We start from the raw sequence: 17,403 nt of genomic DNA, 5'->3' as shown, positions 1-17,403 counted from the left end.
CCAGCCATGAATGAGACACACAGTCACATGGAAAGTGAGGTCTCATTGGGTTCTGTTGTCAAAAGAAAATGGGAAACCGGTATGGCCTAGTTCTTTGTAAAAGCCATATGTCATTGTAGAAGTAAAGGAGCAAGTCCAATGTGGTTTTAACTAGCCATTTAAGTACTGTAAGGTAAAATCACTGACAACCTCCCATCGCGATTGATGTCATCAATCATGGGAGGTGGCAGGCACAGTGAGTCCCCCTCATCAAAAGGCAAGAAGCTAGGCTACAATTATGAAGGACCTAGTTTCTCTTGAGGAAACACTATTTCCAGGTTTCTGTTAGTCACGCAACAAGACCGAATGATCTATTTCCTCTAGACCTACCCATTTATTTCACCAAATTGTCCCAGTCAATCACAATGACAGGCACTAAAGTGGGGATATTTGGGGGGCTTTTGGACTTCAAGTGAGTGTCCAGAATGGCCCCCTATTGCCTTTATAGTGCATTAGTTGTGAGAAGAGTCTGGGTTAAAATAAGTGCACTACATAGGGAATAGTGTGCCACTTTGGGGCCTCTGGACTCCATGACTCTGTAGTCTCAGCCTACCTTTACATGTCCAAGCTGTTCTCTGAGGGAGGATGGAATGAAACTTCAACAGATTAAACAATGTATACTATTTACACTGTGTTATATATGTGTCAACACCAGATCATCTTAACAGCCCCCTGCCAGAGTTCTCCAAACACAGGCTTTTAGCAATGATTCTGCAGGTCAAAGGAAGTTGTCCAGTTTGTGGAGGGGATGACACAACATTTATTTAATTACTTCACCCTAAAATAAACCATTGGGTTTAAGCTGCAGAGCTATGCACTAGCACAGCAAAAACCACAATTGGACAGGCCCACTTTGCTCAACCCACTGCATGGCTTTAAAAAAATGACTGGTTGCATTAGTATTACATCCACCAATACACTACTGGTCAAGCTTTTCTGGTGCACTGGCACCAAAATGTAGCTGAACCATGTGCCTGTGCCTGGTTCTTCTTAGTTCTTGGAGAGACCTGAGCTCATTGTGGCTCATTGTGGCTCATCTGAGGGAGTTGCCTTGATCCTGCTGCTAATTACCTCCTATAGTAAAACTTGATCTCCTGTTACATCAGGGAAACCTTCTTCCACTGTAGCTGGCAGCAGCCCAGGCAGAGTAGCATTATTAACACCACTGTGTCTTCTCCTATCTTCCTCTCCATTGCCAATGAATGAACAGATTCATTGTGTTGGTTGTTCTTAAGACTGACATGGACTCCCAGACAATGCAGCATTGTCTTGAATGTTTGCCGTCGGCTTTAATCTGATGCAGCAAGAGGCACTGGCAGCACACGCAACACATTCAACAGTGTGTGTGTGTGTGTGTGTGTGTGTGTGCTGTGCATGCATACTCTGTTTGTGCTTCCAACATTGGGGTTTTGAGAAAGGCGAGAAGAGTCAGTTGTAAGTTGTGATTTATCTGAAGGCCTCCCATAGCTACAAAGTAAAGTTGACTTGTTGACTTGCCCATAGGGGCTGAGGGGCTGGGCGGTTGGCTGGCTAGGCTCTTCTTATTACGTTTCATATAATGAGAAATATTAACTCCTTGACTCTCAGCCAGGCCACAGACTCCTCTGTAATAGACTGGGAGACGGGCTAAAAGCATTGAAAGCATTGAGCTGCTTGCTAAGAAACCATGTGGTAGTCTTTAGCAATCTCTCCCCTTCTTCTACCCCTCCTCCCTCCCAAACTCCCAAACACATGTCCATTTGCTGTCTGCCTGCCGCCATTGCATCGGCCTCTCTCTGACTCAGAACAAGACTGGTTCTGGGTTCAGTCCAGGTTGAGGTTACTCTTGTCTTGGAATCCTCTCATTACAGAGAGAGAACAGGATGGGATGATGATTGTATGTGTACATGCTGCCTTTGCCTTCGTTTTCTCTTTGAATGTAACTGGAAACATATAAGACTGTCAAATACAATGCCGTTGCACGATGTGTGCTGGTCAGGGTTGCATCAGCAGGCAGTTATGGCATAAAAGTCTTGAGGTTCTGCTCGCCTGAGTTAAAATACCTTATGATAAGCTGTAGACCGCACTCATAGGGCTGTATAGGGCCATAAGCAAACAAGAAAATGCTCACCCAGAGGCAGCGCTCCTGGTGGCTGGTGATTTTAATGCAGGAAAACAGAAATCCGTTTTACCTCATTTCTACCAGCATGTCCCCTGTGCAACTAGAGGCAAACATTTCTCTAGATCTCCTTTACTCTACACACAGAGGCACATACAAAGCTCTCCTTCGCACTCCATTTGACAAATCTGACCATAAATAACTCTGTCCTTCTGATTCCTGCTTACAAGCAAAAACTCAAACAGGAAGTACCAGTGACACGCTCAATACGGAAGTGCTCCAATGAAGCGGACGCTAAGCTACTGGACTGTTTCTCTGGCACAGACTGGAATAGGTTCTGAGATTCATCCGATAGCATTGAAGAGTTTACCACATCGGTCACCGGCTTCCTTAATAAGTGCACCAATGACGTCATCCCCACAGTAACCGTACGTACATATCCCAACCAGAATTACAGGCAACATCCGCACTGAGCTAAAGGCTAAAGCTGCCACTTTCAATGAACGAGATACTAACACAGACGCTTAGAAGAAATCCAGACAAACCATCAAACAAGCAATGCATCAATACAGGACTAAGATCGAATCCTACTACACCGGTTCTGATGCACGTTGCATGTGTCAGGGCTTGAAAACTATCACGTATTACAAAGGGAAACCAAGCCACGAGCTGCCCAGTGCCATGAGCCTACCAGATGAGCTAAATGCCTTCTATGCTTGCTTCGAGGCAAGATACACTGAACCATGCGTGAGAGCATCAGCTGTTCCGGGCAACTGTGTGATCACACTCTCTGTACCCTATGTGAATAGGACCTTGAAACAGAATAACATTAACAAGGCCACAGGGACAGATGGATTACCAGGATGAATGCGCTGACCAGTTGGCAAGTGTCTTCACTGACATTTTCAACCTCTCCCTGACCCAGTCTGTAATACCTATATGTTTTAAACAGACCACCATAGTCCCTGTGCCCAAGAATGCCAAGGTAATTTGTCTAAATGACTATCGCCTCTTAGCACTCGCATCATGAAATGCTTTGTAAGGCTGTTCATGGCTTACATCAACACCATCATCCCAGACACCCTGGACCCTCTCCAACCAGTTTTCCCACTTTGACAAAAGGAACAAATACGTGAGAAAGCTATTAATTGACTACAGCTCAGTGTTCAACACCATAGTGCCCTTGAAGCTCCCTGGGACTGAACACCTCCCTCTGCAACTGGATCCTGGATTCCTGACGGGCTGCCCCCAGGTGGTGAGGGTAGGCAACAACACATCTGCCGCACTGACCCTGAATACATGGGCCCCTCAGGGGTGCGTGTTTAGTCCCCTTCTGTATGACAGCGTGACCGCGCACGACTCCAGCACCAGCATTAAGTCTGCCGACAACACAATGGTGGTAGGCCTGATCACCGATGATGATGATGATGAGACAGCCTAAAGGGAGGAGGTCAGAGACACTGCCAGGACAACAACCTGTCCTTCAATGTCAGTAATACAAAGGAGTCGATCATTCACATCGATGGGGCTGTAATGGAGCAGGTCGAGAGTTTCAAGTTCCTCGTGTCAACATCACTAAGGACCTCTCATGGTCCAAACACACCAACACAGTTGTGAAGAGAGCATGACAGCGCCTCTTCCTCCTCAGGAGGCTGAAAAGATTTGGCATGGGCCCTCAAATCCTCAAAGTTCTACAGCTGTACCATTGAGAGCGTCTTGACTGGCTGCATCAGCGCTTGGTATGGCAACTGCTTGGCATCCGACCAAAAGGCGCTACAAAGGGTAGTGCGTATGGCCCAGTACTTCCGAGCTCCCTGCCATCCAGGAACTCTATACCAGGCGGTGTCAGAGGAAGGCCCCAAAAATTATCAAAGACTACAGCCACCCAAAATCAAATCAAATGTATTTATATAGCCCTTCGTACATCAGCTGATATCTCAAAGTGCTGTACAGAAACCCAGCCTAAAACCGCAAACAGCAAGCAATGCAGGTGTAGAAGCACGGTGGCTAGGAAAAACTCCCTAGAAAGGCCAAAACCTAGGAAGAAACCTAGAGAGGAACCAGGCTATGTGGGGTGGCCAGTCCTCTTCTGGCTGTGCCGGGTGGAGATTATAACAGAACATGGCCAAGATGTTCAAATGTTCATAAATGACCAGCATGGTCCAATAATAATAAGGCAGAACAGTTGAAACTGGAGCAGCAGCACGGCCAGGTGGACTGGGGACAGCAAGGAGTCATCATGTCAGGTAGTCCTGAGGCATGGTTCTAGGGCTCAGGTCCTCCGAGAGAGAGAGAGAAAGAGAGAATTAGAGAGAGCACACTTAAATTCACACAGGACACTGAATAGGACAGGAGAAGTACTCCAGATATAACAAACTGACCCTAGCCCCCCAACACATAAATACTGGAGGTTGAGACAGGAGGGGTCAGGAGACACTGTACAAGCCACAGACTGATCTATCTGCTACCGCACAGCAAGTGCTACCAATGTACCAAGTCTGGAACCAACAGGCCAAAAGACTTCCCCAAGCCACAAGACTTCTAAACATGACTGCTAAATAGCAAATCAAATGGCTACCCGGACTACTGCATTGACCCATTTTTGCAGTAACTCACAAATGTTTTTGCACATATGATTCTGCTACTGTCTATCTATCCTGTTGCTTCGTCACTTTACCCCTACCTATATGTACAGTACAAAGCTACCTCATTTACCTCATACCCCTACACATCGACTCGGTACTGGTACTCCCTGTATATAGCCATGTTATTATTTACTTGTTATTTCTATTTGTTATTCACTGTTTCACTATTAAAATAAAAAATAAAATAAACATGTCATGTTTAACTCTGAATGACTGGAAAAGGACCAGTAAGTAATCATTTCACTGTGTCTACACCTGTTGCCGTCGAAGCGTGTGACGAGGTGATTGGTCTGTCCTCTTCTACACATAGCTCTCCTTTGTCAGTATGGAGAAGAGTGGAAGTTCCTTAAATTGCAGAGATTGTAAAATGTAATAAAGTCACTTGCGGTGTTAGACTGCCTACTACTGCCATCTCGTGTGGGTGGCTGATCTTTATACCTCAAAGTCGTGAGGTTCTGACAACTGCAAAAAGTCAAGTCATCTCTTCTCACTTCTTGGTGTACTTGGGCAGCTGGTGGTACAGAGCTCTGAACCCCCACACACACAGACAACAGCCAGGGCTGTCCCCTTCTTGTCACCAAGGCATCCGATCTGAGAGACAGCTGATACACTGACGACTCACACCACACACACTCACTACAGAGATACAGTCTAGTTTCAAAAGCACTTATACTGGAATGATAATCTCTTGTAATAACAATGTGGACGTCACCATTAGATAGACAAACTTAGAACGACAAATGGCAACTTTAGATTTTTGCCAACTTTGATTCAAAGGGATGCACACATGCTACACACCATACCACCCACACCACTCGCCATGGTCTAAGGGGCCTAGTGAGGGTATTGACAGCTGTAACTGTTGAGAGTGAGTGCTAACAACACATTTAGGAGAAATGACCGGGCCCCAAATGTTACTGGGAGAAAGAAGACAACTCTGCAATGTGGCACAAACGACAGCTGATCTGAGCTGGGGGTTTCACCCATATAATTATAAGAGCATTTTTGGTTTGTCCTCTGGAAGGGAAGACAAGGGGATCTCCTGTCCTGAGCAGATGACCACTTCATTGACCATACATGACACAACTTGATAAAGTGCCCAAATGTGCTTGTTTCTGCATGGCCAGAGCATTACATAACAAAAACCTCCCCAACACACAAACCCCTCTGTAATTACATAGAGATACATTGAAATGATCACTGTTAGCGAACATCAAGCAGAAGTTAAATAACCAACAGTTAGGAAATTCCTTGGGTGATTGTGTGTAGGCTGTGTGTGAGTCTCCACATCTGTTTTCTATTGGTCAGGAGACAAAGAGATTAACCACAGGATATTACATTTACTAGCAGGGAGTGGTGGTGAGGAGGGTGGGTAGCAGGGAACAGCTCATCCACATGACTTTTCTTTCTGTGTAGATCTTTTCATTATGGGGCTGACTGGAGAAACATGGCCTCTGAGGGACTGACTGATTGCTTCCCAGTTACTAAGGACAGGACACAGGATCTAGTGGACCCCAGTCATTGACTGTATGTGTGTACAACATTTGTTTTCTAATAGGTACAATCCAAAATAGCATCCTATTTCTCATGTAGTACACTACATTTGACTTAGCTCTGGATAAAAGTAGTGCACTTATCATGAATAGGGTATATAGTCAACTGCCGGTTCTTTCAGGCTTCCTATGTGAACATGTTACGGCAGGAATAGTAGTATTTTCCTAGCCTGGGAATCCACACTGAATCCATACCACCTTTCACTGTTTCTCTTCAACTGTTAGTCTGGCCTTCCTCTAGCATTTGTGCTCAAATATCTTAATCTACTGTTGGTTCACTCAATCTTCCTTTGTGAAAATGTTAAGGTAATAGTTTCCTTTCTCGGTTCATTGACCAGGAGGATGCCTATCTATATGACATATCACACAACAGATATTCCTTTAACTGTTAGTCTGGCCTTCCTGAGTCAGGCACATGACTAATGAAGGCTCCCAGGTCTTTTTTTGCCATATTTAAACGTGCCCTTTTTAAACCAGGGCTTCAAAGGTTTGCAGGAGTGTATGTTTTTCTGAAGACAGTGATTCACCCATCTAGAATGTGCCTTTGTCTTAACCCCAGCTTGTCTTGTTTAACAGAGACATCTCCATGTGTCATCAACCTAATAGGTCTAATGTGAAACATGGCTCCTGGAAAGGCTTGGAACATAGACTAAATCAACTCTGATTTTGAAACTAAACAGAATGGTTGGAGATGTTGCTTTTTGTTTGAATTAAAATAAATCAAATCGCATGTTATAGTAAGACAACACACTTATTTTTGTACAATATGAGAGAGAGAGAGAGAGAGAGAGAGGAATTTTTTTATGTGCATTACACATGCTATCTTGAGTGAAGAATGAGTTGAAAACCACATGAATGATACAGGGGCTCATCACCAGCCAAACCACTGTAGCAGTGGGATTGAATTATTACGATTAAAGAGGTAGATTATATTGAGAATAACTCACTGTGTGAGGCCTCCAGATGACCAAACCACCACATGCAGTGGGATTGAGTTATTACGATTAAAGAGGTTAGTACTGAGAATAACACACTGTGTGAGTGCCTTGACCCCAGATGTTACCCCTGAGAGAGAGAGAACAATCTGAGCTGTTTGTCCTGCTGATAGATAAGTACTGTAGTATTGTAAGTACTCTGTGGGTTTTAGTGAGTAATGTCCTGTAACGCCACATGTCCTCAGGGTCCAGAGGGCATGCGGAGTACACTGGGCACAAGTGCAACGTCTAGGTACAACAATAGTAAGTAGGATAGGCCAATTTCATGTTCAACATTGTGTGGGTCTAAAGGGAGATGATACCTAGGCCTAAACCATTATGTTGTTGTGGTAAAATCATTGCTAAGGTTAGCCAGAGTAAATGCACAGTTGCGACCTTGGAGGGAAAACTGTTGGTAAGTGAAAAGAGGATTAAATTATAGGTGTTTTGGTGGTGCTGTATGTCACAAAGTCAGAAGGAAGTCAGTACCAGTCTGGCCAAGGCAGTTAAGTTAGGTCTGGCCATGCAATGGAAAATAAAACAGCTGTATTTTGTCTGAATTAGCCGGTGGCCTTCCATTTTTTTGAGGAGGAAATGGGTTGGATATTGGGTTAGCTGAATGACTATGTTCATTCACTGTATTCATGTTAAGGCCAGGACAGGGGAGAGTTTTTGTATTGGCAGGTTGCCGAGAGAGAGAGGGCGAGAGAGAGAGAGAGAGAGAGAATCTTACCAGCATCAATATCATGATATAGGAAAAGGAGTGAGGAGTCTGAGAATCTTCAAATAAGAGAGCTGTCTTTGATGTCTGTTTGCATTCCTTTCAGTGTTGGTGAAAGAAGAGATGTTAAACGGAAGTGGAAGAGAGAGAGACACTTGAAATTGAATGAGGCGCTAAGAAAAACACACACCAGGTCTCTGAACAAAAGCAATGGGGAGAGAGAGAGAAAGAGAGGGAGAATAATTGAGAATAAGAGTGTATAGATCAAGGGATCGAGAGACTTAAGGAAGGGAGAGAGAGCGAAAGTGTGTGTGTGAGAGAGCAGAGAGAGGGTAGTTGTCCACTACATCTCTGTGCTGTTGTGGCTTTGTTGTGGTTAAGTGGCACGTCCTGGTGATCCATTTAGCTAAGTAAAGGCTGGCAGTATCAGGCTTAGTCCTAAATTACGTCCTATTCCTTAAGTAGTGCACTACACAGAGAATAGGTTGCCATTTGGGGCATAGTTTCACATAACCACTGTTTAGGGCAAGGAAGCGTTCATAATGGGGAAGAAGTACAATATCTGGGTCTCCTCTCACTTGTTTGCGGTCCTCATGCTTTTCCCTCAAATGGGCTGTTACACATGCCTTTGTTTCCTGTTGATTGTCTCAGAAACGCTATAATGACAATGTGCATGAAGTAACATGTATACAAGTTGTTTATGGCTTTTGAAAAATAAACTTGTGTAATGCAGTATGATAAAAACAGGACTAGAGGACCTTGAGCAGAGGCAGGGAATAACAACACGAAAAGCCTTCTCTCATTGTAGTTAGTGCACAGTAGAGTATGGATGGAAGAAGCTGCTTTTTACTATCCCAGGACCCAGCCTTGGCCAGGCGCAGACTCGCTCACTGAGAGGTGTGGTATTGGGAATGGGACAGCAGAGGGACAAATTCAAGAAGGGGGGCTGCGGGTCTGGTAAAGGGGATTATCCCCACCACCCAGCACCGTAGAGTCTTCTGCCTCTAGTACCGTGGGGTGGAGGGGGCCGGGGTGCCGTGATTCTGTTGGCACGCTGCACTAGGCTGACCAGCCAACCAGAAGAAGGGGAAAAGAAGAAGAAGAAATGGCCTCTTGTTGTTTGTTCTCCTCGTCCTCCATCTGTCTGTTCAGTTCCTGACACCTGTACTGTCCTGTCACCCTGACAGGGGCAGATAGGCCCCATCTTCAGGGACTGATGGAGGGAAGGATAGGGCAGCTAGCGAGACCTGCATGGTGGAGCTGTGGGGGGATGGGATGGGGGTGAAGTTGGGGCCACTTCGCTTCTATCCCAGGAACACACTTTCTAGCTCTATAACCCAAGCCTCCAGTACCCTAAGATCCAAGCCCTACATTTTTTATAATGGACTTAACAGAACAAGCTTTTGTCTGTTAAATTCACAACTCGGAGCTTAATTTGTATTTGTGATAGGGAAGGGTAATTGATAAACCAATACTCGACTTGATTTAAAAGCAGAAAACAACTGCGATTAATGGGTTGCCAGCCAGATGTTCCTATAAAACATGAATCAAATAAAATGTTATTGGCCGTGTACACATATTTTACAGATGTTATCGCAGAAACATTTCGCTGCACCTATCTCCAGCAGGGCAGTAATACCAAACATAACACATATCTCAAGACAAAAAATTTATTAATTAAGAAATATCAGAACTAACAATGTAGCAGTCACTAAGGTGCAGGGTCTCTGCCTTCTAGATGGTAGCGGGGTGAGCTCGTTGATGATTTTCTGGCCTTCCTGTGATGCTATCAAGAAGAAACTCTCCTCTTTAAGGGTCATTCCATGGAACACAGTTAGACACTGACGTTGAGGGTTTAGTATGTGCTCCATGGCTCATCCAAGAGCCTTTCATCGTTTTGATTGTAAAACAAACATCTTTGTTCCAAATTCCTAAATATAACACTTCTTACTACTTTGGATTGTGATCGGAAAAGGAAATGTCTTATGGTTGAGTTGTCAGCCTTAGTGACAAGATGGCTGGAAGGACGACAGCTTTTATTTGCTTTTGGCATGACAATAAATAAACAGATGCTTTCTAAACCTGTTAGCTACCCACGTCTTAATCGGCTTACCTTGGCACAGGGACGGGCAGCGGGATGGGCGACTGGCACCTTTGAAGGGTCATACAAATAGCCAGCCTTCCTCCTATAGAACATAACATGTTGGAGGACCACATGATACCAAACAGAATACTTCATCCATGAGCACACATTCAATTACTTGATAGAGTTCTGTAAGTACTGCTCACAGTGACTTGTGTATAACGGTTGAGGAACAGAAAATACATATTCAATCAATGTATTACCAAAGCATATAGAATAATTCTTCGAAAGACATCATCAGTTGAGAAGTTCCTATTTGGTCTCTTAAAATATCCAAATACTGTGTATGCCATAACTCAAGTGCTGTTGGTTTTCTTAAGCTCTGAACCTATCAAGTCATTTAAACATGTTTAGTATATGACAGTGTAAAATAAACAGTGTAAAAGAGTTTATGTTGCATTCATTTAAAGTTCTGACTGCCAAGTGCCCACGTCTGTTAACAAGTGTGTGGAAACTGTGTCACTTCACTTTGACACCACAGCAGAGCTGTTTTAAATGTGTTTTACTACATTGAAGAGTAATACTAAAGTACTACAGAATTGTCAATATCCCACCCGTGGATTAGGTAGCACAAGTTATCTGTTGTTTGGTAATCATGATTTAATAAGCTCATGAATTAAATCAATTAGGTTTGTTTAGACACTGTCAATACGGAAACCCTCATGTTCTCTCACTAAAAAGTAAAACCAGTGTGGATAACCATGACCACAAGCTAGTGCCTAGTGAGGGTGTGGAATGACCTCCCCTCTTAGCTTTAGACCGCTACTTGTTTGCACTTACCCGAGGATAATCGTGTAGGTTCCACAAACTCAAACAAATGGCTTGCTGCCAAGTCTTCTGCCGTTCAAACAAACATGTAAATGTGTTGACATAGTGGTGTCATAGTGGCTCAGGACAGACTGCTGAGTGTCTGTTCTTGTCACATTTTTACTATGGAGGACATTAGGAACGTATTACACTGAAAAACCTGTATCTACAGTGCTTTCAGAAACTACTGTACTCACACCTCTTGACTAATTCCACATTTTGTTGTGTTACAGCCTGAATTTAAAATATATTAAATATATATCACTGCCTGACACATAATACCCAAGCCATCAGTAGCACAGAGAGGTTGTTGCCTACATACAGACTTATAATCATTGGCCACTTTAATCATTTACATATCTTGCATTACTCGTCTCATATGTACAGTTGAAGTCTGAAGTTCACATACACTTAGGTTGGAGTCATTAAAACTTGTTTTTCAACCACTCCACAAATGTCTTGTTAACAAACTATAGTTTTGGCAAGTCGGTTAAGACATCTACTTTGTGCATGACACAAGTAATTGATCCAACAATTGTTTACAGGCATATTATTTCACTTATAATTCACTGTATCACAATTCCAGTGCGTCAGAAGTTAACATACACTAAGTTGACTGTGCCTTTAAACAGCGTGGAAAATTCCAGATAATGATGTCATGGTTTTAGAAGCTTCTGATAGGCTAACTGACATAATTTGAGTTAATTGGAGGTGTACCTGTGGATGTATTTCAAGGCCTACCTTCAATCTCAGTGCCTCTTTGCTTGACATCATGGGAAGGTAGGTACCTGAAGGTACCACGTTCATATGTACAAACAATAGTACGCAAGTATAAACAATACTACGCAAGTATAAACACCAGGAAGGAGACACGTTCTGTCTCTTAGAGATGAACGTACTTTGCAAATCAATCCCAGAACAACAGCAATGAACCTTGTGAAGATGCTGGAGGAAACAGGTACAAAAGTATCTATATCCACAGTAAAATGAGTCCTATATCGACATAATCTGAAAGGCCGCTCAGCAACGAAGAAGCCACTGCTCCAAAACCGCCATAAAAAAGCCAGACTACAGTTTGCAACTGCACATGGGGACAAAGATCATACTTTTTGGAGAAATGTCCTCTGATCTGATGAAACAAAAATAGAACTGTTTGGCCATAATGATCATCGTTATGTTTGGAGGAAAAAGGGGGAGGCTTGCAAGCCGAAGAACATCATCCCAACCGTGAAGCATCATGTTGTGGGGGTGCTTTGCTGCAGGAGGGACTGGTGCACTTCACAAACTAGATGGCATCATGAGGTAGGGAAATTATGTGGATATATTGAAGCAACATCTCAAGACATCAGTCAGGAAGTTAAAGCTTGGTCGCAGATGGGTCTTCCAAATGGACAATGACCCCAAGCATACTTCCAAAGTTGTGGCAAAATGGCTTAAGGACAACAAAATCAAGGTATTGGAGTGGCCGTCACAAAGCCCTGACCTCAGTCCCATAGAAAATTTGTAGGCAGAACTGAAAAAGCTTGTGCGGGCAAGGAGGCCTACAAACCTGACTCCGTTACACCAGCTCTGTCAGGAGGAATGGGACAAAATTCACCCAACGTATTGTCGGAAGCTTGTAGAAGGCTACCTGAAGCGTTTGACCCAAGTTAAACAATTTAAAGGCAATGCTACCAAATACTAATTGAGTGTATGTAAACTTCTGACCCACTGGGAATGTGATGAAAGAAATAAAAGCTGAAATAAATCATTCTCTCTACTATTATTCTGACATTTCACATTCTTAAAATAAAGTGCTGTTCCTAACTGACCTAAGACAGGGAATTTTTAATAGGATTAAATGTCAGGAATTGTGATAATCTGAGTTTAAATGTATTTGGCTTAGGTGTATGTAAACTTCCGACTTCAACTGTATTTTATATTATCTATTTCATCTTAACTTATACCACTCTGACATTGCTTATCCATATATTTATATTAGAGGTCGACCGATTATGATTTTTCACCGCCGATACCGATACCGATTATTGGATGACCAAAAAAACCGATGCCGATTAATCTGCCGATTTATTTATTGATTTGTAATAATAACAATTACAACAATATTGATTGAACACTTATTTTAACTTAATATTTAGCCTCAAATAAATAATGAAACATGTTCAATTTGGTTTAAATAATGCAAAAACAAAGTGTTGGAGAAGAATGTGTGCTATGTGCTATGTAAGAAACGTTTAAGTTCCTTGCTCAGAACATGAGAACATATGAAAGCTGGTGGTTCCTTTTAACATGAGTCTTCAATATTCCCAGGTAAGAAGTTTTAGGTTGTAGTTATTATAGGAATTATAGGACTATTTCCCTCTATACCATTTGTATTTCATTAACCTTTGACTATTGGATGTTCTTATAGGCACTTTAGTATTTCCAGTGTAACAGTATAGCTTCCGTCCCTCTCCTCGCTCCTCCCTGGGCTCGAACCAGGAACACAATGACAATGGCCACCCTCGAAGCAGCAGCGTTACCCATGCAGAGCAGGGGAAACAACTACTCCAAGTCTCAGAGCGAGTGATGTTTGAAACGCTATTAGCGTGCGCGAACTAGCCAGCCATTTCACATCAGTTACACCAGCCTCATCTCAGGAGTTGATAGGCTTGAAGTCATAAACAGTGCAATGCTTGACGCACAACGAAGAGCTGCTGGCAAAACGCACGAAAGTACTGTTTGAATGAATGTTTACGCGCCTGCTTCTGCCTACCACCGCTCAGTCAGATTATATGCAACGCAGGACACGCTAGATAATATCTAGTAATATCATCAACAATATGTAGTTAACTAGTGATTATGATTGATTGTTTTTTATAAGATAAGTTTAAAGCTAGCTAGCAACTTACCTTGGTTTACTGCCTTTGTGTAACAGGCAGTCAGTCTCTTGGGGAGTTCAACGAGAGAGAGGTAGGTCGTTATTGCGTTGGACTAGTTAACTGGTTGCAAGATTGCATCCCCCGAGCTGACAAGGTGAAAATCTGTCTTTCTGCCCCTGAACGCGGCAGTTAACCCACCGTTTCTAGGCTGTCATTGAAAATAAGCCTGTGTTCTTAACTGACTTGCCTAGTTAAATAAAGGTGTAAAAAAACAACAACAAAAAACAGCCAAATCGGTGTCCAAAAACACCGATTTACGATTGTTATGAAAACTTGCAATCGGCCCTAATTAATCGGCCATTCCGATTAATCGGTCAACCTCTAATTTATATATTCTTATTCCATTCCTTTACCTAGATTTGTGTGTATTAGGTATTTGTTGTGGAATTGTTAATGTTGCTGCACTGTCGGAACTAGAAGCACAAGCATTTTTGCTACACTCGCAATTACATCTGCTAACCATTTGTATGTGACCAATAAAAATGTATTTTATTTTTTTGTTTATTTCACCTTTATTTAACCAGGTTGGCCAGTTGAGAACAGGTTCTAATTTACAACTGCGACCTGGCCAAGATAAATCAAAGCAGTGCGACAAAAATTACAACACAGAGTTACACATGGGATTAACAAACGTACAGTCAGTAACACAATAGAAAAATCTGTATTCAGAGTGTGCAAATGAAGTAAGGAGGTAAGGCAATAAATAGGCCATAGTGGCAAAGTAATTACAATTTAGCAATTAACACTTGAGTGATAGATGTGCAGATGAGGATGTGCAAGTAGAAATACTGGTGTGCAAAAGAGCAGAAAAACAAAAACAAACATGAGGTAGATAGTTGGTTGGATGGGCTATTTACAGATGGGCTGTGTACAGCTGCCGCAATCGGTAAGCTGCTCTGATAGCTGATGCTTAAAGTTAGTGAGGGAGATCTAAGTCTTCAACTTCAGTGATTTGTGCAGTTCTTTCCAGTCATTGGCAGCAGAGAACTGGAAGGAAAGGTGGCCAAAGGAAGTGTTGGCTTTGGGGATGACCAGTTAAATATATTTAAAAAATCAGACGCGGAATATCCCTTTGACGATGGTGAAGTTATTAATTACACTTTGGGGGGTGTATCAATACACCCAGTCACTAGAAAGATACAGGAGTCCTTCCTAATTCAGTTGCCGGAGAGGAAGGGAACCGCTCAAGGACCACCACGAGGCCAATGGTGATGTTTAATGGCTGTGATAGGAGAGAACTCAGGATGCATCACCATTGTAGTTACTCCACAATACTAACCTAATTGATAGACTGAAAAGAAGGCAGCCTGTACAGAATAAAACATATTCCAAAACATGCATCCTGTTTGCAACAAGGCACTAAAGTAGTACTGCAAAACATTTGGCAAAGCAATTAACTTTTTGTCCTGAATACAAAGTGATATGTTTGCAACACATTACTGAGTACCACTCTCCATGTTTTCAAGCATAGTGGTGGCTGCATCATGTTATGGGTATGCTTGTAATTGTTAAGAATTTGGGAGTTTTTCAGGATAAAAAATAAACAGCATGGTGCTAATCACAGGCAAAATCCTAGAGGAAAGCCTGTTTCAGTCTGCTTTCCTCCAGACACTGGGACAAGAATTCACCTTTCAGCAGGACAATAACCTAAAACAAGCCAAATCTACCCTGGAGTTGCTTACCAAGAAGTCAGTGAATGCTCATGAGTGGCCAAGTTACGGGTTTGACATAAATCGGCTTTAAAATCTATGGCAAGACCTGAAAATTGTTATCTAGCAATGATCAGCAACCAATTTGACAGAGCTTGAAGAATTTTGAAAAGAATAATGTTGTATAATCCAAGTGTGCAAAGCTCTTAAAGACTTACCCAGAAAGACTCACAGCAGTAATTGCTGCCAAAGGTGATTCTAACATGATTTGACTCAGGGAGTTGAATACATATCCAAGTTATATTAGTGTTTAATTTTTAATTAATTTTCTTCCACTATGACATTTTACAGAGTATTTTGTGTAAATCGCTGACAAAAAAATTACAATTTATATCGATTTGAATCCCACTTTGTAACACAAGAACATTTGGAAAAAGTAAAGGGGTGTGAATACTTTCTGAAGGCGCTGTATTTAAGTGTACATTTTCATATTGAGTGACCTCTTAAAACTATGTATAAACATGGTAGTTACTAGTTAGTGTGTTAATGTATTATTTGACAACTATATCCTGAGCGGTACTTCTTGTGACATACAATCAAAACGTTTTGTTTTTATTCTCTGCTGAAAAGTAAAATAACTACATTTAGTTTAACTGTGCAAGAGAGAAGACAGACACGCTAGATTATGTAATATGTTAGCTATAATATGTTAGCTAGACTAATTTCTCCTTTTGTGTCGTTGTTCCCAGACAGTGCCCGGTAACCAGCAACGCTATGCTTTACCTCATGAAGTCTGCTTCATGTCATAGAAATGAATAGTTATTTATATATATATATATATATATATTTATTTATTTATTAAACGCAAGCATGTTCTTTCTTATTCATTTCATATTTTATACACATTGTTGGACTGTAATACAGAGTGTAAAATCTGTAGAGCTCCCTCTGTTGGCAACTCGGGCACAGCTGGGGGAACTCACATAGGATAATTCAAGCAGTGAATGTGTTTTTTTTCTGCGTGTGTGTGTATGTGTGTGTCCATGTGTTGTGACCAAAACAACCTCCTTATTTCAAAATATCCTCATTTAAAAAGCAATTGTGTCAACAACCTTTTTATTCACTTTCCACATGTTTTGCTTTAATCTCTCCTTCTCCCTCTCTGTTTCTCTAGGTTGACTCTGACTCCCTGCTGTCCACCATGGAGACCTCTGCTCCGACAGCCACTGAGAAAAAGGAGCATAAGGGATCGGGTCTAGATGGAAGCAGCTTCTCAGACCTGCCAAAGAAACCATCTCCCACTACTGTGACCAGAGGTATGAATGACTAAGCAGTGGTGGAAAAATAACTCAATTGATTGTCATACTTGAGTAAAAGTAGATGCCTTAAAAGAAAATGAATCAAGTGAAAGTCACAGTAAAAGTCTAAAGGTTTCTGGTTTTAAAATTATTTAAATGTAGTGGTGGAAAAAGTACTACATTTTCATACTTTAGTTATATTTGGGGAAAACAGATGGGGAACACTCAGACATCATTTACGAATGCATTATTTGGTTTTAGTGATTCTGCCAGATCAGATGCAATAGGGATGACAATGCGTTATATTGATAGATGTGTGAATTGGACCATATTGCTGCCCTGCCTGAGCATTCGAAAATGAGTACTTTTTGGGTGTCAGGGAAAATGTGTGGTATCATAAATATAACATATTTTCTTTAGGAATGTAGTGGACTAAAAGTAAACTTGTCAATGATCTATATTAAAGTATAGATACCCCCCAAAACAACTTAAGTAGTACTTCAAAGTATTTTTACTTACTTTACAGCCCTGTGACTAAGAGCTAATACCTTCAAC

At 42.0% G+C, this 17,403-nt stretch overlaps 1 protein-coding gene across 1 annotated transcript in view; it reads left to right on the top strand.

Moving 5' to 3' along the window:
- The window catches only part of gli2a (GLI family zinc finger 2a), a 102,908-nt gene that overhangs the window by 4,146 nt on the left and 81,359 nt on the right, over positions 1-17,403 (top strand). Inside the window, exon 2 of the mRNA XM_031797387.1 lies at positions 16,725-16,866. Coding sequence (XP_031653247.1) covers positions 16,752-16,866 — 115 coding nt within the window. The 5' untranslated portion in view covers positions 16,725-16,751. The remainder of the gene's footprint in view (positions 1-16,724; positions 16,867-17,403) is intronic.

The sequence above is a fragment of the Oncorhynchus kisutch genome, linkage group LG2 (genome assembly GCF_002021735.2).
Source record: "Oncorhynchus kisutch isolate 150728-3 linkage group LG2, Okis_V2, whole genome shotgun sequence".
NCBI lineage: Eukaryota > Metazoa > Chordata > Actinopteri > Salmoniformes > Salmonidae > Oncorhynchus > Oncorhynchus kisutch.
This window is presented reverse-complemented; position numbering and strand designations above follow the sequence as displayed.